The sequence below is a fragment of the Polyodon spathula genome, chromosome 17, assembly GCF_017654505.1.
Source record: "Polyodon spathula isolate WHYD16114869_AA chromosome 17, ASM1765450v1, whole genome shotgun sequence".
In the NCBI taxonomy this organism is placed as follows: Eukaryota; Metazoa; Chordata; class Actinopteri; order Acipenseriformes; family Polyodontidae; genus Polyodon; species Polyodon spathula.
In genome coordinates this window covers 22,568,571-22,593,875 of record NC_054550.1, presented here as the reverse complement: position 1 = coordinate 22,593,875, position 25,305 = coordinate 22,568,571, and the positions used below count along the sequence as shown (strand labels likewise).

Genomic DNA, 25,305 nt, shown 5'->3' with positions numbered 1-25,305 from the left:
ACTTTCAAATCAATCTTGTATCATATCAGAAGCCAAGTGATTTCTGTCAGTCTGTTTTTACATACATCTGGAGAAGCCGTCATCCATTAATTTGAGAGCATATAGGGATATAAGGAGGTTCTATCAGTCTATTCATGTCAAAGTTACATTTCTAAAATGGGTGTGGAGTGGATGCAGGTCATAGTGTATGTGTAGTTTTATGTTGCTAATGGTTCATATTTTGAATTTACAACCAGGAATGTCACTGATATGCTTGTTTTTCTGCTAGTTGATGTATTTCTTAAGTGTTAAATCATGTTCATTACTATATTGCTGATGGAGTGGATCTTGACAACTGATCTTTTAAACTTGAAGGAACCCCGTGGAATATTAAAATTACTTTTCTGAAACACCTCGAACAGTATACAACAGCTGCAAATGAAATAAATACACGTATCTAAGCTCATTAATCCAAGAGAGCAATTGCGATATTAAATCAAAAATTGGAATAGAGGGAGCTTAAATAGCTCTGATTTTAATGTGGATTTAGCTCCCTGCCAGACTTTATCACAAATGATGGGACCTGGGGATAAACAGCTGCATTTAAGGCTACAGTTTGACAGGTATTTGATTTACGAAGCTCGAATTCTGTGTGGAGTACATGTTACAGGATAGCCCCTGATCATTCTAGTCCCTCTCTGGAGAGAGCTGTGGTCTAGCCTGGGATTTAAAGTGTATCCCAATTAGCAGCCAGGTGCGCTTCCAGATGAGCTGGATGTTCAGGTCCTTCCTATTCACGTCGGTTTTCTTAAACAGCTCAAACATGGCTGGGAGTATTATCTTTTGCATATCAACTCCTGAAGACGTGAAATTGTTTCCATCATAGTATGAAGATGGAATTTGAAAATGTGTCTCTCTGGTTATAAAGATAGTATTTGAGAATTTCTTTGAACCTCCTGCCAGTGCTTCTCCTTCAGTCCACATTAACAAATAGATATGTCCTATTTATTCTGTTCTTTGATTTCTGTATGCTGCTTGAACCACACATGTTTTTATTGTGTTTGTATTTTGTATTGTTTTCCAGGACTCCCTTGTAAATGAGACCTTGGTCTCAAAGAGTAAATCTCCTGGTTAAATAAACACATTTTTTTTTGTAAATATACAGCAAAACCTTACTATTCAGGCCAGTTGAGAGGCCAATAAAATGGCCTCCATAGGAGGTTGCCTTACTACTGAAGGTACATCGTTTCTTCAACGCAATCTGTTCTAATTTACAGTCATTATAGTTCTTTATTTTAATCTAAATCAAATATGCCGGTGCGTTACAACATGTCATGTTGTAAACTACCAAACCAAAAACTTAGATGCATTTGGTCTTTTTAGAGAGGTCATTTAACAGCGATTTGATACATTTGGGATGCTGGGGTGGCCTTAATATTGAAGGTGTTTTTTTTTAAATTTATTTTATTGCCGTCAATAGAAGCAAATCAGTTTTTTTTTTTTTTTTTTTTTTTTTAAAAGAGAGATTTAATTGTGACTTTAGTTGGCCTTTTGCTGTATAATGCATGCATGTATCCTGCAATAGCCTTCATTTAAGAAACAACAAAAAGTATCCAAAATCTGAAATACAAGAGCTGCCTTTAGACAAGGAATGGCTTTTGGATGTATCTGTGGACAGCATCCCACAGCAACAAATGCATAAGCTCACCAATGAACCATGTAAGGTACTGCCTATTGCCCAAAAGTGTGCATTGAATTTTCGCTGTTTTTCCAATAACTTTTAAAGGTAAACTGCTGGACGGAAAATATAAAAAAAAAAAAAAAGTTTAAAAAGCGGAATGCTATTCAATCATTATTATAGCGGTGGTTTAACTTGTGGGTTTGGCTTGGTCACCTGCAACCCATTTACCCATAAAATATTTGAGTTCTACTGTATGGGTTTGTGCAAGAAGTCTTCACAGCTGAAATTGATTTAAATTAAATGGATTTAAAGGCCAAAGTGTTAAAGTGAATACATCAGAATATTTGTTTAATAGAAAAGTACTTTTATTTAAGCAAATTGACCATAAAATGGTGCCTGGAACACCTTTTGAAAAAGTCTGCAGCCTTGCAGTGACTTCATCACCATACCCCTGTACTGTATACAACCAGGCTAAAGACACATGGCTTCTTTTCCTGAGGTTTTTAATCCTCAGCAACTCATTATTGTGGCTTTTAGTTTTGCCTTCATTAGGAGTACAATGGCTCATTTTCACAATGGTAACATGCTATTTAATTAAGATTTATTTTAATTTATGTTTTTGGTGCTGAAAATATCCAGATGCCTTACCACTTAGTTTAATGAAGAAACACATTTCAAAACCATTCTTTTATTTCAAATTGTAAGTTTCAGTGGAACATGCTAAAATTAGATTTCTTTCTTTTTCTTTCGTGTGGATTTACTTTAAGTACTATTCAGCATGTGGTTTTACTGCAGTATTGTACTTGCATTGTAAATATATTCGTTCAACTTGCTTGTTATCAAAAAATATCCATATGAATTTGTACCACAGATCTTATTATCCTGGGGGTGCATATTCAATTATAACATTGTCATCATCCATTCTCACTTGGCTGAAGTCAATTGAGCTGTCCCAAATTTACTGATTCTGTTGTTGGGAGCTCTGGTTCATGAAAACTCAATGCATGAACTACCAGTTGTGTGTGTTTGAGAGAGAGAGAGAGAGGGAGAGGGAGAGAGAGAGAGAGAGAGAGAGGGAGAGGGAGGAATGGTCCACCAGGACTCCTGAAACAGGAAATCTTAGGAGTCTTTAGAGTACTTGCATGTTCTGAAATTAGCAATTAAGTCTAGTAAGAACAAAAAACAGTATGCCTCATTATCTACTGTTAGCACAGAATACAGCCCGTGTTATTAAGACTGCTTGTATCTTGCAATTGCAGGACACATGCTTCCATGGTAAACCTGGAGAACAGTTCTGGAAGGGGTTACTTATTTCATCAATATGACCCTATGTAAAGGCCTCCAATTAGCAGTGTTGATTTTTGGCAAGCTCCATGTCAACTCCCAAACTTTGCTATATTGACAAAAAACAGTATTTGGGTGGGATGTGGAGTATATTTATCTGCCTACTTTGATTGAAATATTTATCTTCTACATTTTATTTAAAAAAAAAAAAACTATTCCTCAGACACACCAAATAGAGACCTTGCCATCCCAACAATTCCTGTCCATTTAAGCTGGAGAAAAAAACTAAAATGGATAAAAAGGCAAATTTCCCTTTATTTTGATATCATATCATTTATTACAAAACTCTGGAATTACTTTAGGAATGAAATGAACCATTATTCTGCAAAAAAAAAAAAAAAAAAAAACTGGTTCTTGGAGATGATGGAAATTTTTAATCCACCACTGGGGATGAAATGCCCTGCGACTCGAGTATAGTGGAGGCAGTTATAAGTATATGCTTCACATTTTTCCATATATCTAGAGAATCATGTATCCAGTTGTCATTAAACTTGATATTACCTTTAAGTCATTTGAGTCATTGAAAATATCAGAATCCGGGGATATAGTGGGTTCATCTAGCAACTTTGTAATCGTACCAATGGCTCTAATATTGAATTCATAGCCATGGTGGGAGATGTCTGTTACTGACATACTACTTCAGAGTGAAATCCTAGTTTGTACTGTTACATATCACATCTTCAGGCAGAGATAAAGAATGAATGACATTCGAATTAACAATTTGAAAGTGTAATGGCAAACTGCAGCGATGAAACATGCTCTAGAACTGGGGGAAGACATCTGTTTTGGGGTGTTGATTTTATCTTTTCGTTCAACATGGATTCTTTGGCAGAAGACAAAAAATGAATCCACACGGAGAGCAAATATTGTTTCAGGAGTTAGAACTGTGGGAATCAGGAATGCTCTCAGCAGGGCGAGAGAGGAATTGGAGCAAGTTCAGAGACACTTGCATGGGAGATTTAGTGACCTGCTATGTGACTGGTTTTGCATAAAGACATGTCCTTCTGGTATTTATTTGACGCCAATGTGTGTCTGTTATACTTGGATTTCAATTTAAAATTAAAAAAAAAAAAATCATAATGTATGAAATGCTTTAAAAATGTATGTACCATATTGAAGTTCCACTGCTATAGGCGAATTGAAGCAGAACAGTGAAGCTTCTTATCACCGCCTCAGGTGTATAGAGTACTGTTGGGTTTTGGAGGAGAAGGTGGATTACAGTACACTAACGTTGATGATTGAGTAAGAGCTGCAGTGCGTTGTTCTTTTCTCCAAAGACAGCAGAGATGCCAGTTACCTTTTTACTGCTAAAATTGTAACATATGGAAACGTATGTACAAGGGGACACCATTTGGCCCAGCTGTGCTTGTCTGGTTCCTAGTAACTGATTGATCTGAATTTAGGTTAATTTGGGGTATTAAAGTAACCCAGTGATTCAGCGTCATCAATGTGACTAGGTAACCCATTCCGTACCCTCACCACACTCTGTGTCTTCTTCCCGTTGTCATAAGGTCTATTTCCACATAATTTCCAACTGTGCCGTCTGGTTTTGTGCTTTACTTAATGTGTTGATTAGGATTAACCTTGCTAACTACTATTAAGATTTTAAAGACCAAGTCCCTCTAATTCTACTTTGTTCTAGGCTAAATCGAGTCCTTTCAACCTGTCTTCATGGTTAATTTCTTTAAGACCTGTGATTAGTCTAGTTGTTTTTCGTTGGACTCTGTCCCGGGCCACAATGTCCTGATATAAGAACATTTCCAAGGCATTGAATATCCCCCCCTGGAGCACAGTAAAGTCCATTATTAAGAAAGGGAGAGAATATGCCACAACTGTCTAGAATAGGCCAGCCTCAAAAACTGAGTATTTGGGTGACTAGGGCACTAGTCAGGGAGGCCACAGAGAGGCCTATGGCAACTCTAAAGGAGTTACAGTCTTCCACGGCTGAGCTGGGAGACACTGGGCATACGGCAACAATAGCCCGGGTGCTTCACAAAACTGGAGAGTGGCAAAAAGAAAGCCATTGTTGAAAAAAAACTCACATCAAATTTTGGCCAAATATTGCCAGAAGGCATATGGGAGACTCTGAGACCAAGTGGAAGAAGATTCTATGATCTGATGAGACCAAAATAGAGCTTTTTGGCCTCAACGCTAAGCGCTATGTTTGGCGCAAGCCTAATACCGCACATCATCCTGAGAACACCATCCCTACCATGAAGAATGGTGGTGGCAGCATCATGCTATGGGGATGCTTCTCTGCGTCAGGGCCTGGAAAGCTTGTGAAGATAGAGGGCAAAATGGATGCCGCAAGAAAAGAAATCCTGGAGGAAAACCTGCTGAAGTCTGCAAGAGACCTGGGACTTGAGAGAAGATTAATCTTCCAGCAGGACAATGACCCCAAACATACAGCCAAAGCCAGACTGGAGTGGCTTAAAAACAAAAAGGTCAATGTCCTGGAGTAGCCCAGTCAAAGCCCGGACCTCAATCCAATTGAGAATATGTGGAAAGAGTTGAAAATTGCTGTTCACCAAAGGTCCCCATCCAACTTAACTGTCCAAAAATTGCAGTGTCCAGATGTGCAAAGCTGGTAGAGACTTATCCAAATAGACTCATGGCTGTAATTGCTGCCAAAGGTGCCTCTACCAAATATTGACTCAAGGGGGTGAATACTTATGCAATCAATTATTTTCTGTGTTGTTTTTGTAATTAATTTAGAACAATTTGTAGATTTTATTTTTCACTTTGACATTATGGACTTTTTTGTGTTGATCAGTGGCAAAAACTCCTAATTAAATCCATTTAGATTTTATGTTGTAACACAATAAAATGTGGAAAAGTCCCAGGGGGGTGAAAACTTTTGAGATCCACTGTACCCCCAACCCATCCTCATTTTCCGTACCGTTTTAAATTCATATAATGCCATATTTGAAGAGAACCTGTTTTGATTTCTCTACAAAACAGAAGTGTTCCATATTTTCAGAAGCAGAATTGAAATATTTCACGTGTCAGACAAATTCTGCACAAAACATAACGTTCTCCCCCATTCAGAGAGTGGGGGCAGATGTTGAAAGCAGTTACAGATATGCAGACACATGTTGTAATTTAAAATGTCTGGCAAGACCCTTGTGTTCTGCGCTTGTTAATAATAACTTTACTAATACACTGAGCAGTGAATGACCGGTGTGTGATTAGGACTCCTACACTGAGAATAAGGAATCATTGTATGTCATGGTCTGTGCCTAATAGCTTCTTTTAGCATTAGTTGATTTGGAATCTTCATCACTGACTGGGGCTGAATTTCTCACCAAAAGAAAAAAAAAGAAAAATACTTTTGCAACTTTGTATTTTGAGGATAGGGTGAAAGTAGAGGGGGCAATTTAGTTAAAATGTGATTGTTAAAATATTTATTTATTTTAAAGAATTGCATTGATTTACTGAAGAAGACTTTAAAACTATATAACTAGGCAACAAAGAACACTCTGGTGTTCATTAGGTACAATGTGATGATTGCAAAAACAAGACCACAGACATTAAAACTAAAAAATTTACAAATAAACTGACAATTTATATTTACATACTGAGCATGAAAAAAGTTACTGAAACACATAACATCCAGTCCAGATTATGACTTCGCAATAAGGAGCCAAACTGATAAATGCAAAACAATTGCAATGCAAATTCCAAAGTGTAAACACCAAATCTTTGAATTACATCTTGCAATCTTTCCAGTGTTGCAATTTTAAAGACATTGTGCTAGGCAAAGAACACTGCTGAGGTAAAACAACCTACTGCAGTGAGTGCAACTGGAACACATTTCCTGGAAGGCAAGCTGACTGAGAGCTTTCTTTTACCTAGTCTAGTACCAGATCTCATGTTTTTTTTGTTTTTTTTTAGATTTGGAATTGCCAATAGTTTTTTCCCAATTTGGAAAGCCCAATTATTTTTTATTTCAACCCAGCCCACTGCTGCCACCCCCGCACTGACTGGAGAGACGAAAATGTTCACACGCATCCTCCGAAGTGTATGCCATCAGCTGTCTGCTTCTTTTCACCGTGCAGCCACCTCAGAGCTACAGCGTCAGAGGATCACACAATTCTGGGCAACTTGCAGGCAGGCCCACAGGCGCCTGGCCAGTCTACAGGGGTCACTGGTGCGTGGTGAGCCGAGGACACCCGGGAACTCCCATCCGTGATCGGCAGTGGAATAGCCTGGACTTGTGAGGGTATCTCCAGGCTATAGGGCACATCCTACACTCCACGCAGTGTGCCTTTACCTAATGTGCCACTCAGGAGCCCCCAGATGTCATGTTTTAAAAAGAAAATACATGTTTGTGTTCTCATACCTTTGATTCGAAAGTGCACCTACTGTATATAGTAACTTGGAAGTGCACAAGAGGTAAGATTTTTTAAACTGTTTTGTCTGCTACAGTCACTTTAAGCAGTCACAGGATAGAATCAAGCTTCAGTCTCTCCACACTTTGTGAGTCAGATAGTAGCTACCTAAAGATAGGCTTTGTGTCTTCTTGGTAAATGTACTGAGACACCCTCCCCTGGTGGTTTGCTGTGTTCTACCCTGCAGCTTTCCAGCCAGGACAGTAGTCCTGTGTTGGATAAACCTGATTTTCACTGTATTCTGCCAACTCATTACTGAAAACTTTTAATCAGTAACAACTCCAGACTAAACCCAATGAAAACCAACCGAAGACAGGCGAGAGGACGTGTCACATGTAATAACTTGCAGGCTTATTGAAATCTTTGGGGGTTCTCCTTCCCCCCAAGCCCTGCTGTGGTTTATTCAGGCTTGCAGTTCAGTTTGTACAGATGTGAGTTCTCCATTCAAATTATGTTGCAGAATACCTGTGACAGTGATAGATGCTCATTAGCAGTGTTTTGGAGAGGTTTTCATCCAGCTTTCTTTTGTTAGACTTACACATACAGTAACTGCCAGTTGTTTCATGAGTTTTTTTTTTTGTTTTTTTTATGAAATGGCTCTGGATTGAAAAAGGTTCTCTTGGTTGTTTAAAGCCAGATTCTGAACCAAGATGGTTAGGTGCACCTGCAGTTTAATGGCTTTACCACTGGTTGGGGTCATTTGGTTTCGGTTGATTTTTAACATTGGACATCAAATCAGAGACATCAAAATATGCACAAGAAGACAATCTTGTACTGTAAGAGTCAAGGCAAAGTTATCCAAGGGAAATCACTTTAAAGCATAGCTTCTTGATCCAATGGGTGTAACAGGCAGTGTTATAATACACCTATGACTGAGATGAGGTTAAAAGCTCTATAACCACAAATGCAGACAAGCTTGGTTCTTTTCCATAGTGTTTAAGATGCTCACGGATTGCGGGGTCGCCAGTTCGCTCCCAGTCTCCGTCCTGTTACATACACAAAAAAAGTGGAGAATCACAACATAAGAGATACGTTGACATTTTCCAAGTAAACATTAATTTTATTGGCCAGCTTGCAGACATGTCTAGAGTGTGAAATCCTTGTTTTGGCTGCAGAACGTGAGGGAGTCCATCCTTCTGTCATGAAGGGACTCTTTTGATGTGTGTAATATAAACTTGCTGTATGAGCAAACCCTTGCAATTACCTCTCTTACAGCTGAGTATCATTAAACGCATCACACAGATGCTGGGAAACACACATTTCTATTTGTATATCCCAGCGTTTGGTGTGGTATCCTCCCCCAATGATGAATGGTCCCCCTATGAAGAATGAGTGTATGCTGGTTATTGCAGGTATTAGACATTAACCCTGTGTAAGTGAATAAATAAATTCTTGCTAGTTACTTTTAGTCATTCAGGCAGGGAAGGGAAATGCAGCAGGGAAATGGCATTATTGAAAAGTGACAAAGTTAAACTTGGAAGTTGTACAGTCCGAGAATAGTAGAATCTAGTAAAGTTTGGAGGTAAGAGAGATTACGAGTCGGAATACGAAAGGAAAGAAGAGCAGTGTACTGTTGGAGAGATACTTGGGAAATGATGCCTGTTACAATGGTATTTCCTTTATACCAAGTGGGTTATCCTTTATTAGTAAGTGCTATACATTATTGTCTTTTTTGCAATGTTTTGGGTGCTTGCCTTGTGTACTTGTGATCATGTTGAATAAAGTGTATTGAGACAGGAGTAGGTCTGGAATCACAGTGCTCATAGTCATATATATGTCATGAGAATCCAGTGCTCACTGATTTGTTGGTCTGTTTGTTGTTTTCTCTTGTTTTTCCAGGCTTGTGGGGTTGTTTTGATATCCATGGTCTTCATTGGTTAAGTTGCTGGTTTTGAGTCGTGCTAGTCTTCATTTCTGTTTGTTGTATGTCTGTTATTTGTCTCTCAGTGGTATGTGTAGGTCTGCAAAACCAGTTTTTATAGTTGTGGATAGTGCGATCAGATAGGAACCGGCTCTGACTTGTTAGACTTATTTGAGCCAGCTATTTGAAAAAGCCAGGAGCTCTGCTTGAGCCTGAGCCTCCAGCTGAATGAGCATGTGGGGGGAATGATGCACCATTCAGGGGCGTCTGGTTTTTAAAGCTGGGTAAAATGAAAAAATTTGAGTAAAACAGTTTTGTTCTCATACCATGGAGGAAGATCCTGGCCTGGACTGTCACATTTGTGGACTGAAGGTCAAATAAGAAATGGTAGAGAATAGCAAGATAACACTGTCTCTCTCATAACGTCTACCAGCGGATACCCTTATTTCAGAGATGGATTATTTGACATGTACTGTACTGTTCTGTAATAAGTGCTACAGTTCAGAACTTCTCAATACAGGGTCCACCAAAGGGAGCCTTAATGCTTGAGATTGCCATCTAGCGAGGGCCAGTCCAATACCTTTACTGTAGGCACTAAAACTGTGTTTAAATGCTGCCCTGGCTCCTGTTTGAAATGCCTGTTCAAAGTACTTCAATTTACAGTTCAGCCAGACTCTTAATGTCTGACTATATCACAGTTTATTTACAGTCTGTTTGGTACACTCCATTTCTTTCAGTCTGCTATCCAGCTGCCTTTTCTTTAAGGAGCCAAACTGCGATACATGCAAAACAATTGCAATGCAAATTCCAAAGCGTAAACACCAAATCTCTTGAATTATGTCTGGCAGTCTTTCCAGTGTTGTGATTTTAAATAGGTTGTGCTAGGCGCTCGTGCTAATTGGTTAGTGCTGGCCTATCCATGAAATCTGGGAGGCACAAAGGGCTAGTAAATCGGGAGAAACTGGCTTCCACATTAATAAAACTGTTGTGGCTATGCTTGTGTTTTCTGTGATTTTTATAATGAAAAACATACTTTTTTTTATATGTTTACATTGATGCAATAAAACAAGCATTCATTATTTTTCTAATTGTAAATAACTCGCCATGGGAGCTCACATTTTGATGGAAACAGTATGGTGTATAATTGAATGTGGCATCATAAACTGTATGAAACCAATTGTTTTTTTTTTTTTTTTTTTTTTTACATCAATACACCTCATTTCATAATTACTGTAAGTAAGTTATTCCTATGCGGTTTAATTAAGTAAAATACTGGTTGTTGTCTACCAACAAATTACCATATATATATACACATACATACAGCTCTGGAAAAAATTGAGACCACTGCAAGTTTTTCTTAAATCAGCATCTCTACATGTATGGCAGCCATTCCATTCCAGTGTCTGTTGAATTCCAACACAGGCACACCTCATTCTACTGAATGAGATACTGATTAGGGGATCACCTGAACCAAATCTTATTTAACGAGGAAAAGTATAAAAACCACTCCTGTGGTCATCACTATCCTCTTGCAATAGGACCAGCTGGATGGCAAAACAGTGCTAGTAGTACCTCAAAAGTAATTGGAATCAGAAAATAACTATTGACCATGCCCAAAGAGTTGAAAAGGAAAGTTTTGAGTGAGGAAAAGAAGGGTTCAATTCTGGCTTTACTGGCAGAGGGATACAGTGAGCGTCGGGTTGCTTCCATCCTTAAAATTTCAAAGACGGCGGTTCATAAGAACAAGGTCAAGCAGCACACATTGGGGACAACAAAGCTACAGACCGGCAGAGGGCGAAAACGACTCCACTGACCGGGATGACCGCCAACTCATTCGAATGTCACTCAGCAACCGTAGGATGACATCAAGTGACCTACAAAAAGAATGGCAAACGGCAGCTGGGGTGAAGTGCATGGCGAGGACGGTTCAAAACAGGCTCCTAGGGGCAGGGCTGAAGTCGTGCAAAGCTAGAAAAAAGCCCTTCATCAATGAGGAGCAAAGAGCCAGGCTGAGGTTTGCAAAAGACCATAAGGATTGGACCGTAGAGGACTGGAGTAAGGTCATCTTCTCTGATGAGTCCAATTTTCAGCTTTGCCCAACACCTGGTCGTCTAATGGTTAGACGGAGACCTGGAGAGGCCTACAAGCCACAGTGTCTCGCACCCACTGTGAAATGTGGTGGACGATCGGTGATGATCTAGGGGTGCTTCAGCAAGGCTGGAATTGGGCAGATTTGTCTTTGCGAAGAACGCATGAATCAAGCCAAGTACAAGGTTGTCCTGGAAGAAAACTTGCTTCCTTCTGCTCTGACAATGTTCCCCAACTCTGAGGATTGGTTTTTCCAGCAGGACAATGCTCCATGCCACACAGCCAGGTCAATCAAGGTGTGGATGGAGGACCACCAGATTAAGACCCTGTCATGGCCAGCCCAATCTCCAGACCTGAACCCCATTGAAAACCTCTGGAATGTGATCAAGAGGAAGATGGATGGTCACAAGCCATCAAACAAAGCCGAGCTGCTTGAATTTTTGCGCCAGGAGTGGCATAAAGTCACCCAACACTGAAACTCAAAATCAATTATTGTAAGGTGACATTGGTTTTATGTCGGGAAATATTTTTAAGAAAAATAAAAAACTGAAATATCTTGCTTGCATAAGTATTCAACCCCTGTGCTATGGAAGCTCCCAGTTTGCACCGATGAAGGAAATTGCCCTAACGAGGACACAATTACCTTACCATTGGCCTCCACCTGTGAACCATTAAAGTTTCTGTCACATTTTCTGGATAAAAACCCCACTGTTGAAGGATCATTGGTAAGGCTGTGAATCTGAAGGAAAATGAAGACCAAAGAGCATTCTACAGAAGCTAGAGATAAAGTAATACAAATGCAGAGATTAGGGAAAGGGTACAAAAAAATATCCAAGTGTTTGGATATCCCAGTGAGCACAGTTGGATCAATAATCAGGAAGTGGAAGCTGCATCGCACCACCCAGGCACTGCCAAGAAAAGGCTGTCCCTCAAAACTCAGCACTCAAACAAGAAGGAGACTTGTGAGAGAAGCCACAGATAGGCCAACAATCACTTTGAAGGAGCTACAGAGTTCAGTGGCTGGGAGTGGAGTAATGGTGCACCAGTCAACCATATCAAGAGCTCTGCATAACACTGGCCTGTATGGGAGGGTGGCAAGAACAAAGCCGTTACTCAAAAAGTACCATCTGAAAGCACGTCTGGAGTTTGCCAGAAAGCATGAGAGTGACCCAGCTGCGATGTGGGAAAAGGTTTTGTGGTCAGATGAGACCAAGATAGAGCTTTTTGGCCAAAACTCAAAGCTCTATGTGTGGCGCAAACCTAACACTGCCCATGCCTCAAGACACACCATCCCTACAGTGAAGTATGGTGGTGGCAGCATCATGCTGTGGGGATGCTTCTCATCAGCAGGGACTGGGCATCTTGTTACAATTGAAGGAAGAATGGATGGAGCAAAATACAGGAAAATACTGCAAGAGAATCTGCTTCAGTCCACTAAAAAACTGAAGCTTGGGAGGAAATTCACCTTTCAGCAGGACAGTGATCCCAAGCACAAGGCCAAAGCAACATTGGAGTGGCTCAAGAACAAAAAGGTGAATGTCCTACAGTGGCCCAGTCAAAGTCCTGATCTCAATCCCATTGAGAATCTGTGGCACTATTTGAAAATTGCGGTCCACAAGCGTCGTCCAACCAACCTGAACAACCTGGAGCAAATCTGCCAAGAAGAATGGGCCAAAATCACTCCGACACTGTGTGCAAAGCTGGTACATACTTACCCCAAAAGACTTAAAGCTGTTATTGCAGCGAAAAGTGGCTCTACCAAATATTAATGTGTGGGGGTTGAATACTTATGCAAGCAAGATATTTCAGTTTTTTATTTTTCTTAAAAATATTTCCCAACATAAAACCAATGTCACCTTACAATAATTGATTTTGAGTTTCAGTGTTTTAAAATAAAATATCGAACAAAACGAAATTTCAATGTACCATTTGTAATTCAGTAATATGAGAGAGTTGGTCAGGGGTCAGAATACTTTTGCAAGCCACTGTGTGTGTGTGTGTGTGTGTGTATATATATATATATATATATATAAATCTGCTTCCCTAAGCCAGTAAGATGCTTGGACCATAAGAACACTGCTGAGGTAAAACTACCTACTGCATTGAGTGCAACTGGAACACGTTTCTTGGAAGTCAAGCTGACGAAGAGCTTTCTTTTACCTACTGTAGTACCAGATCTCATGGGTTGTTTTTTTTTTTTTAGATTTGGAATCGCCAATTCTTTTTTCACAATTTGGAAAGCCCAGTTATTTTTTATTTGAACCCGGCCCTCCGCTGCCACAACCTGAACTTGGGAGAGACGAAGACAGACACGCACATCCTTCGAAACTTGTGCCATCAGCTGTCTGCTTCTTTTCACTCTGCAGGCCCACCATGTAGGCACCTCAGAGCTACAGCGTCGGAGGACCACATAGCTGTGGGCAACTTGCAGGTAGGACTGCAGGCGCCTGGCCAGTCTACAGGGGTTGCTGGTGCGCGGTGAGCCGAGGACACCCTGGCTCACATTTGGCAGAACACCACCCCCTGGGAACTCCTGTCCACAGTCGGCAGGGGAATAGCCTGGACTCGAATCTCCAGGCTGTAAGGCGCATCCTGAACACGTGGGGGTGCCGTTAACGGATGTGCCACTCGGCAGTCCCTAGATCTCATATTTTAAAAAGAAAATACATGTTTGTGTTCTCATGTTTGATTCGAAAGTGCACACGTGATACCTACTGTATATAGTAACTGTTGGAAGTGCACAACAGGCAAGATTTATGAAACTCTTGTCTGCTACAATCGCTTTAAGCAGCCACAGGATAGAATCAACAGTCTTTCCACACTTTGTGATTCAGATAGTAGCTACCTAAAGATAGAATGCTTTGTATCTTGCTGGTAAATCTACTGAGACACCCTCCCCTGGTGGTTTGCTGTGTTCTGCCCTGGCTGGAAAGTTGCAGGGTAGTAGTCCTGTGTTGGAGAAACCTGATTTCCACTGTATTCTGCCAACTCATTACTGAAAACTATGTTGTGAGAATCCAGTGCTCACTGATTTGTTGGTCTATTTGTTATTTCCAGGCTTGTGGGGTGGTTTTGATATCCATGTTCGTCATTGGTTAATTTGCTGGTTTTGAGTCTTGCTAGTCTTCATTTCTGTTTGTTGTATGTCTCTTATTTGTCTCTCAGTGGTATGTGTTTTTCTGCAAAACCAGTTTTTATAGTTATGGAGAGGAACCGGCTCTGACTTGTTAGACTTTTGAGCCAGCTGTCTGAAAAAGCCAGGAGCTCTGCTTGAGCCTGAGCCTCCAGCTGAGTGAGCATGTGGGGGGAATGATGCACCATTCAGGGGTGTCTGGTTTTTAAAGCTGGGTAAAATTAAAAAATTTGAGTAAAACTGTTTTGTTCTCATACCCTGTAGGAAGATCCTGGCCTGGATTGTCACATTTGTGGGCTGAAAGTCAAATAAGAAACGGTAAAGAATAGCAAGATAAGACAACTTGGGTTTCAAAAACTTGTGTACTTGTATAGGAATTGGGTAGAGTAGAAGCGTCCTTCCCTGTAGGACTCCTTGGTAAGAGGATAGAACACTTGCCTTGTCTGGCAGTCCTCTGTTCTGTTAGGGTTTTGAAAAATGTTTTCTTTTGTAACTTGTGTAGCCAGAGTGCTACACCTACCACTAGTTATAACTTTGTTTGTGAAAGTATATAAATAAATCTGGACACCTGCGTAGTATTTAAAAAAAAAAAAAAAAAAGTCTCTCTCATAACTTCTACCCATAACATTTCAGAGATGGATTATTTGACATGTACTGTTCTGTAATAAGCGCTACAGTACTGAACTTCTTGGTACGGGGTCCACCAAAGGGAGCCTTAATGCTTGAGACTGCCATCTACCTTTACTGAAAGCACTAAACTTTTTAAAAAGGTGTCCTGGCTCCTGTTTGAAATGTCTATTCAAAGTGCTTCAATTTACAATACATCCAGACTCTTAATGTCTGACTACACCACAGTTTATTTATAGTCTGTTTGGTTCACTCCATTTTTTTTTTTTTTTTTTTTTTTATATTTAGTAGTCGGCAATTTTGTGTTTTTTGTTATTTTCTCCCCAATTTAGAATTGTCCAATTATTTTGTTTAGCTCAGCTCACCGCTGCCACCCCTGCACTTGACTCAGAAGGGGCGAAGATGAGGCGTGTGCCATTAGCTGCCTGCTTTTTTTACACATTGCAGATTCACCCTCCCTCCCCCCAGGTGGCACTTGGCCAATTGTGCGCTGCCCCCTGGGAGCTCCTGTCCTCAGTTGGCAAAAGAATAGCCTGGACACGAACTGGTGACGTCCAGACTATAGGGACATCCTGCTCTCTCTGTGAGTGCTTTTACTGGATACGCCACTTGGGACCCCGTGGTACACTCCATTTGTTTCAGTCTGCTATCCAGCTGCCTTTCCTTTAATCTGCACACAAAGCGCTTCACACATGGGGTAGTACACATATGGGATACGTTACCAAGGGAAGCCAGTGGAGCAAATGGTTTAAATGTGTTTTAAAGACCAATTAGGTCGTTGTTCTTAAACATTGAATTGGGTAGTAAATTGTACCTCGCTTATGCCTGGACAGTTCCCAACAATTAATGAACTACATGCTTGGATGAGACTTTGTCCCTGTCTGGGTACAGAGATAGAGTGTAGAAACTAGTTTAGAGGAAATGCAACTTACCCAATTGCAGGGGACTAGATCTGTCTGAAAACCTGGGGCGGGGGGGGGGATTTTAACCTACAATTTCCAATGCATGCTTTGTTTGTGGTTGTGGTCTCTTACATTAAGCTGATTATGATCACAAAAGTCAAACTGGGGGTGGAAGGGACCGGTATTAATAATCATGTCAGTAAATTGCAATACATTGGGCTCTCGAGTGGCACCTCCAATAAATGCACTCTGCGTGGATTGCAGGATGGGCCCTATAGCCTGGAGGTCGCCAGTCTGGGTCCAGGATATTCCACTGCCGGCCATGGACAGGAGTTCCCAGGGGGCGGCACACAATTGGCCGAGGGCCGCTAAGGGTGGGGAGGCCTTAGGCCGGCCAGGTTGTCCTCTGCATACTGCGCACCAGTGACTCGTATAGACTGGCTGGGTGCTTAATTTTTCCTTTTTATATAATAAAATAAATTGCAATACATTTGGTTGGATGATTTTCCACATTTGTTGTTTTTAAATGCCATCTACAATATGTTAAGGGTTTTTTAAGGACTTGTAAGTGTTTTAAAGTTTTATACAATGAAATAATAACATTGTTTTACTGTCAATTGATTTTAGATTACGCATCATAAAAGGTCTATATAAATTAAATATTTAAAAATCTTTTTTTTTTTTAGTGATTGCTTTTGAAGTTTTGGGATGCTTCCAAGCAGCAATATACAATGCTACCCACTGAGGGGCTCATGTAACGACAGAACCTTTCAAAAACAGCTATTTATATTTCTCTTTGTATTCCAGATATTGTTGTTTGCTCCAACAATCAACAGAATTAATACCTGCGAAGGGAGTTTCTTTGCTCTTGTCCAGATTGAAGGTCCTGGCTGATGAGAAGTTTGCTGATTTAGTTCAGCCTTGGTACCTTCTTTTTGTAGGTCTGATGTTTTTCTTTTGTCCAAACTGTCGGAATCTTCACTCTATGATTGCTCAGTCTTAGATTGCTTTGGCTGGTCTAGATGGAGCTTTTCATTTTGACGTCAAAGGCGATTAGCAGGTAGAAAGCAAGAGTTAAACCACTTTTATAAATAATTATAAAATCAAGTCATTGTTGTGGGTGTGTCTATGTGTGAAATTGGAAGGCACTTAACTTTCAACAGTGAAGATGTGCAGTAAAGAAAGACTGCTTTACACGCTGGAAACGGCAGGCAAACCAAACGCGTGTACACTAAATGTTCATAGCATATTCCCAGATTTTTCATTTTGAAACTAGTACACAAAAATAAAACAGACGGAATTCAACACAGAACTTATCAGTATGATTTGACTGGTATGATTTTCAACACACAAGTGCTTCATAAAATTTCATTAAATAAAAATAAAAATACAAATAAATAAAATAAACAAATAAACAAAATTTAACCACCGTGGATGTGGATGGTGAAAAGAATGACGTGACAGTCTTAAGTGTCATTAGTTTTTTCTTCAGATGAGACATGATGAACGCCTGCTTGCTTTGTCAACTGTTCAAGCTGTTCAAACACGTTTCTCAAACACAGTTCAACGTTGTTGCCGCGGGAGCGTGAGATTATTAGATCATGCAGTCAGAATATTGTTTGCTAGACGGCGTGAGGAGCTTTGCGAGTACAGTTTGTGTGATACAGTTTTTTCCACTTTACAAAATTAGCAGATCACTCTTTTTTACTTGTACAAGATGGGATGAAAAATTAAGAAATATTACATATATGATTACAATCAAATTAAGCTTGAAAACTGGGGGGTATGATTGCATGTCATCCACTTGACCAAAAAGTGGGGGATGTATAAACACCCCCACCCTCCCTGGGATCTACACTCATGCCCATTTGTGATTTAGTTGTCATTCATTTTTTAAATGATATTGAGAGTTAAACTGATTTCTCTCTCTTTGTTTTATCAGCTGTGTGATATTTATTTATAATCTCTTGTCTATTAGTTTGTATTATGTCATGTAGCACCTTAAGTATTTGTTCTAAAAGTGCAATAAAAGCAAAGTTTAAAAATAATTTGCAAAAGAAGATCAGCAGATGTCTCCTCGCAGTCACGCTGTACAGACCAACTGCATCATTCTGTAAACTGCCATAGCATGTTTATCCAAGCAACACAGTAAAAATCCATCAGGGTTCATAGTTCTGTTGTGTGAGAAAGCAGTGAGACAGTGATGAGAGTGACAGCCCTTTTACATTAAAATTGAAATGCACTTGTGACTGACAGGGTGAGGACCCTGGGCATTTCTGTGATTTGTTTGAAGTTTGAGGAGTTGAGGGAAGAACCCTGGGGGGAGGAGATGACAGAACCAGTACCAAAACTGCCAAAAGCTTTTCAGGGGATGAAGTCTGTTTGTATATACTGTATGTGTCTGTGTGGCAATTTATTATTTTTTCATTTTTTTGCAGGCATCTTGAGGAAACATGACATTTTTCCACTTCCATTTTGGCAGCTGCAACACCCTAGTTAATTCTAAGTAGCCAAGGCGTAGGTCCTTGGAAAAAAAAATATTATTTAAATTTTACAGGCAAATAATTTCATTTTGGTAGGACGCCACAACTCATCAATAAGTAGACGTGGCTAAATGGGAGACTGGACATGGTGATTGGCAATATCTGAAACGCCTGCTTTTTACAAATAACGAACAGTTCTTTAAATGAACTAATTGATAATCACATTTCAGTACCGCGTAATGAATTAGAAGTGTAACATACATCCATGTTCAGTGAAGTATCTAGGGTGGTGTTTTTATTAATTTTACTACAATTAACATGATATATTCAATTAAGCTGAAACCAGAACAACTATCATTACAGATTTGTGAATTCTTTCTCTATATAGAAGTAAATACTGCAGTGGGCAGCATTGAAAATACCTTTTTCTTAGGTTATTTATTCCTGAGGTTATTTTTTTGCATGTGTTGTTACAGACACTGACCAGCTGACCACTATTATGGGTGGGTTTTTTTTTTTTTTTTTTTTTTTTTTTTTTTATATAAAGTAAGCAGAGTTTTAGTACAAACAGGTAGTTTCTCTATACAGGCTGTAATGGCTCTCCTCCTAGCTGCTGATGAGGTAATAATTCTGATGTCAGCAGCATAAGACACAGAGAGCTTGCTCTTTCGTTGAATAGTAAGACATTCAGCTTTGAACCATATGGTGTGCAGCTCATGTCGACCCTTTTCCATTGAATTCAGTGGGCTGAGATTCCAATTCTTTACACCATTACTTTATCATGGTGTACTTGTTCTAGAATTATTTTTTTTTTAAATGCTGTAGAAAAATGTCTCATATCTTTGAATCCTAGCTGTAACAATGTGTTCTTTCATGACTGAGCCAAATTGGATGCAGTACTCTTACATGCGGTCTCACCAGTGCATTATACAACCTCATCATAACCTCTTGGATATGTACTCTGCACTTTTGGTTATATACCCAAGCATTCTGTTTGCTTTTTGATTGCCTGGTTGCTGTCAGTGATGTGATTCCTACCGTGTTCCCCATATAGTTTAACAGACAAACACAATCCCTGCATTTCGGTCCATGTTTTGAAAGAAGACTAAAAATAATACAAATCCAATCCCTAATCCATTAATGCCAGTATGTTTTGGCTGGTCTGTCCGGGAGCTATAAGCTTAGTGGGGAAACACAAGTATTTGTTCAGCAGGTAGCATTTAAACGCTCATCAGTGTTAACGAATAGCTACTGCAAAACAAAATGGCGAGAGCACATGTGGAAGTGTCGCGTTTCTTTTGTTATTTCTTATTTTGGATCAGAAACGGAGTTAAGAGCTAAAATTTACAGCTAAAACAACAGTGTTTTATTTTAAACAAACAAGCTCCATCAAGTTGCCCCCTTTTCTCCATTGGTTCTGGAAAGCAGAGCGATCTGTTTATTTATCCTGCCCTCTGGCAGAAGGACGTCAGCAGAGTGTTGCGTGGTAGAGGGGTCTGTGTGGTGTTCTGGTTGAGAGAAAATTGCTTCTTTCACCACTGGATAGTCAGGACCACAGACGCCATTGTGTAGAAACTTCAGATACCACAACACTTATGTAATCTATCTTTAGAATGTAATTTGCAAACTGAATTTTACCTTGAGGGTACTGAAATGAGTTTAAATATTTACCAGATTTGATCAGACGTTATGTTTTTTAAATTTATTACTCATTTCCAAGGTTTGAGTACAACTTTTCAACACAGGAATCTTACTGTCGTATTAACAGCCACACACAAAGCCAAATGTGTGGTAGTGTTGTAACGCGGTGAAGACAATTCAGTCAGACTTGTTCATAATAAAACAGGTGATTTTACCGTGGTTCATTCACAGTGGTCACCATGGTTGTTCTATGTAGGTAGCCTTTACTAGGAGAAGTGGTTCTCGTAAAGCGAATTTGGGGTGAGTGAACTTTTTCACAGATATGCCTAGCAAACAATACCCCGTACCAAAACCGGTTTTACAGGTTTCATAAAAATGTAAGACGTAACAATGTGCATTAAGTGTCCTGTAATGTGTCCTTTATTCTTAGCAAACATGTCAACTGAACTAATATAACACATTGTTATAACAGGGTGTCCTTCTCTGTCATTAGAAGTGGTTTAGATTTCTAGAAATGGAAAAGTATCACTAAAGGATCTAAATATCTGATCTTTTTTTCTTTCTTTTTTAAATATTTCTTTAGAAGTAGTGTTTTGTTTTTTTTGTGGGGGGGGGGCAGCTAATAGGCATATATAATCGTTTTGATGACGTTTTTGGATTCGATAAAACAGCTTTTTGTGTGTGTATTTGTACTATACCTTTCTGTGTCTGTGTGGGAAGTACACACTTTTAACACTTATAGTATTACTTTTGTTTGTTTTTTTTTAGTACCACACCTAGCTTGACACATACTTATACATTCTGAAGTTACTAAGCACTTCACTCAGAACTAAAAAGAGGACGTGAAAAGTGCTGATATTCTCTATTGATTAGTAGAATCTTGTGTGAGAGAACATGTTTACCCTGTGAGGCGGTGTATGTGCTACTCAACCCTCTGCTCTAAAACTTTCACTCAATGGTAAAACAAACATTCCTAAGATTGATTTATCGGAATGAATGTAGACAGAAAGAACACATCAAGACCTCCAGTTATGTGTCTAAGTTTAAAGAAGGCTTGCACATGTATTCCAGAAGTTTTCTTTATATGATGAAAGCTTTTATATTTTGTCAGATTTCTTCATTTCACAAAATAATCTTGAAGCACTTTTTAAACAAGTTATTCAATGGTTTCAGCATATTTTGTGCTAAATTATAAAAGGGTACAATAATTGAGACCACCACAACTTCAGCTGCACCACTTAGACACCACTTCCCTCCACTGTATCCACAGTCAATACCAGCACAGCTTCACTTAACCTTACTGTAAAAATCTACAGTAGGCTGACCCCAGATAGCAGAAACAGGAGGACTTTATTTCAAATTTCCCCCACAATCAGATGGAAGCAAATATTTACATTCATGTTTGTTCATAACTTGAAGAACGTCATCCAAGATGGAAGGTCCGAGATCCAGGAATGCTGGATAGGGATAGAGATCTGGCTCAGAGTTGTGAGGACTCTTGTTCTTGGTATCTTTCTCCAAGCTGGGGTCTTGCTTTGTTGCCCTGTCAGTGAGCGCCAGTCCTCTGCTCTCCTCCTGGTCCTCTATACCCTCCTGCCAGGACTCCTCAGAGTCCAGATTGTCCAGCATTGACATGGAGACAGAGTATTTCTTTGTGCTGAATGACAGCTCTGTCTGCTGGCCGCTGTGTGGGGACTGTGGCCTGTCGTTGTGGATCCGGGGTGGTTTAGGAGGGGGGTTGCAGGCTATGAGGAGGTTGTGCTCGCTCTGGGCGCTCTTCAGGAGTTTGTGACTCCCCTGCAGGAAGGAGAGGTCCCCAAACGGGTCTTCATCCCTCCCGATGTGGGACAGGTGCCTGAAATCCCCCAGTGGCATGCTGATCATGTCTGCATTTAGCACCTCCTTCATCTTCTGCTTTCTGCTCCTTTTGGCAACCAAGGATCTCATGAACAAGGAGGACTTTCTCGGCATCTTTTGTTTTGTATCTTACAGCTTTTGTGTGATTTTTGCAGCGTGAACAGATCAGTAAAAGTTTTGGTTAAAGATGCTAGTCCTGGAGATTCTCTTCTGGAGGCAGCCCTGTAATAATAATAACAGAAGTAACCTGTTATTTATTTTACAACTTTTATTTTGAAAAGGGTTATTCCAGTTGAGGACTATGTTCTATCCATGTTCTAACTGAACCAGTGAAGCCTTCATACAGGTCCTAAAGGAACCTATGCAGCGCCATTTATGCCAAAACTATCCAGTCATTGGTTTGCCAGTTTGTTTGTCAATTCATGAATTGGTCAATTTATCCAGCAGTTCGTCCATAAATTTGTCAATTCATACAGTAATTTATAAACTTATTTGTTAATTCATCTACTAATTAATTTGTAATTTTATTAATACGAAAGGTTGTACAGGCTTTAGTTTGAACCATTTGTTCGGCGCTTGACCTGCAAATTTGCAATCAACCAGACGAACTTCACTGCAAACTTCCCAACAAACAGACAAACTTCCAACTGTTAATCTCGCACTGTGCCGAAAACACTGCAACCTTACTAGCCAATGGGAGCACAGACTAATATTTTTAACCAATGAAAATCCAGCCTCATTCAAAACTGCTTCAGACAATAATATTGCAATTTAAAGGGCATTTCAAAGGATATACTATTTAACAAGATACTTCTGAACGAGACAGTGCTCAGAAAATAGCATTTTTCATAATTATGTATTGTCGTAATTTGCTTCAGTAATTGCAATTATAATTACAAATACATTTAAAAAGTAACAAAAACAACTACACACATTAACATGTTCACTCTGTTTATTATAAACACCAAACAAGTGTCACAGGTACAAATACAGAAACATACTATATAACCAATGTTTTCATCAAATTGGGTTAATGAAAATGGTTGAAAGAATAATGATTAAATGAGAAATGTGTAATTGAACTGTAATCCATCAATAATGTGATGTAATTTCAATTAGGCTGGTGTGCCAAGGTTCAATTACAATTACAAATTACACAATTACAATGGGACTTGACCTCCGGTCTGCTGTGCAGACTAGCATGTTACCAGTTTGGGGGTGTGGACATTTGGTGAATATCCTGGGACTGCCTATGATTTACAAATGAACCACATGTTGTGAATTTCAGTTAAAAAGGCTTTAGAGAACCGGCAAAAAGCAAAACAAAGAAACCATGGCTAACAATGTACTTTGGTGCATATAGTGTCCCATGGATCAAGTGTCAGCCCATGCATTAACAGCTGGTCACTTTTGCAAATTGTTAATCCTCCTTTATTTACTTTTTACATGCTATGAAATAAGTTATTTTAATAAACTAGACAATTGAATAGAACTAACAAAGTCTAAAAACTACTATATTCTAGTAGCTGGTTCTAAAAAAATTAACAATTAAAATCCTTCTTTTAGGCATAGCGACATCTTGTCTTAACCAAATAACAAACCCTTCAATGACAACTTTTTTTTTTTTTTTTTTTTTTTTTTTTTTAAATTAAGAAACTGCATTTAACCTTACAGCTGTGTAATGCATTAATAGAGTCCATCGTGCGGAAACAACTAAATGCAGAACAGATTGATTTTTCCAAAATTGCCTTTATGTATTCAATAAAGGTCCCTGTGAGCAATATGTATTCAAAAATGTATTTTAAAAAATCTGCCATATGTTTCTGTATATTCTATACATTTAGTAAACGTATTGTTTTGGAAAGAAGAAAAAAAAAAAAAGAAAGAAAAAGCTAATTTTATGAAAAAAGTGAATTATTAGTCTAGGGATGGACGGTCCAATCTTCAAGTGATATTCAGCTCCAGGTTTGGGTAGAATTATGTTTACCTGCTGGTTTATATGGTTCAGTTAAACAATAAAAAACATGATTGGAACAAAAACTGTACCATGGTCTGGAAAGGCCCATTACTTCATTACATGGTTAGTGTAACTACAACACGAGAGTAACTACACACAACAAGAGTAATTAACTACAATAGTAACACACAACAAGTGTGTGTGTGTGTGTGTGTGTGTGTGTGTGTCAGATATATATTATATATATAATATAATAATATATATAATATATATATATATCACGTTGCAGCAATATTTTTATATAATGTGCATTCTTTTCATGATTACATTCAAACGATTCTTAGACTCTTACTTCACAAAAGCTAGCTGGAATGCGTGCCTGTCTCTCCCTCACAACTAAATATATTACACATCCCTTTAAAAATAGAGAGATGTGAGCAGGCATGTTTTAATCACACAACAAGCCAGAAAGGAAAGCAACTGTCAGGGTTCTGCATCTGTGTACAAAGTGGTGATAATTCGAAACAAGTTATAAAAATAGATTAACGTACCTGAGCAGGATAAAACAACAAAAAAAGACTCAAAACCCCAAGCATTCCTGTGTGACATTCATGGTTCTGTAACCTCCCTCTCTCCCCTCACCTTTTCCTTATCGCTGTGTTTAAAGTTTGTTTTATTCAATAGCAGTTATTGTCCCAGTTAACTTGTATTTAGGTTGCCATCTGTATAGTTTCCTGTGAAAACCTCTTCTACCTCCTATGACTAACGTACCCCAAAGGTGTGCAGAAGTACAGAAGTGAAAAGCAGGTTTGTTTTTCTGTTTGCTTGTCATAGGACGGAAGGGGATTATGGACAAGTCACATGCCCCAGAGCCAGCTAACAAGGAGTGGAGGCATTCTTTTGTGAGTTTTTACAAGGAAGGACTATACGGCTCAGAGATTTTAATGCATCTCAAGGGCAGCTGCTTTCTATACCCACTTCTTTTTTACTTTTTTTAATGTACTGGGAATGGTGCATTTTGTGTGAATGGCTTCTACTAAAACTGTGGGATGATCATAAAATGTTATGTAAATGTTTTCTCTCATTGTTTTTGTATTCCTAGGTAACATGGACAAGCCCAGACACAGTACTTGCTTATTTGCGCGCGCACACACACACACACACACACACTGCTGTGCATTGTCACAAAGGAAGTAGACACAACTAGACAAAAGTAATCCTCAAATTAAAGGTACTCTAATTTTCCTTAGTTTTTGTAGACACCCCTGCATTTGTCATGCTTTTGTTTCCAGGGTAGAGGTAGGTGGGGGTAAGTATGTTATGTGTGTATTTAGGATTAATAAGACTTCTGTTCAAAGTGT

General features: G+C 39.2%; 2 protein-coding genes across 8 annotated transcripts in view; one reads left to right on the top strand and one right to left on the bottom strand.

Annotated features, from left to right (window-relative positions):
* LOC121329952 (dnaJ homolog subfamily C member 17-like) overlaps positions 1-25,305 on the top strand; it is a 93,177-nt gene that overhangs the window by 40,793 nt on the left and 27,079 nt on the right. For 3 of the 6 annotated variants that reach the window (XM_041276075.1, XM_041276071.1, XM_041276073.1), the window contains exon 11: positions 24,779-24,846. The exons of the other annotated variants lie outside the window; for them this stretch is intronic. In XM_041276075.1, the coding sequence (XP_041132009.1) occupies positions 24,779-24,846 (68 nt within the window). The remainder of the gene's footprint in view (positions 1-24,778; positions 24,847-25,305) is intronic. 6 annotated transcript variants of the gene reach the window in all.
* Positions 19,069-24,752, bottom strand: LOC121329955 (cdc42 effector protein 3-like). Of its 2 annotated transcripts, none has more exons than XM_041276078.1 (2): positions 24,496-24,752; positions 19,069-22,209 (listed from the first exon to the last, which is right to left on the bottom strand). In XM_041276078.1, exon 2 carries the CDS (start codon positions 22,099-22,101, stop codon positions 21,481-21,483), a length of 621 nt encoding a protein of 206 aa, XP_041132012.1. In that variant the 5' UTR covers positions 22,102-22,209; positions 24,496-24,752; the 3' UTR covers positions 19,069-21,480. The 2 variants fall into 2 exon arrangements, with proteins under 2 accessions (XP_041132012.1, XP_041132013.1); XM_041276079.1 differs by having other exon boundaries at positions 24,587-24,752.

Coding starts and splice junctions, on each gene's coding strand:
- LOC121329955 (XM_041276078.1), bottom strand. CDS start 22,101: ATGCCGAGAAAGTCCTCCTTGTTCATGAGATCCTTGGTTGCCAAAAGG.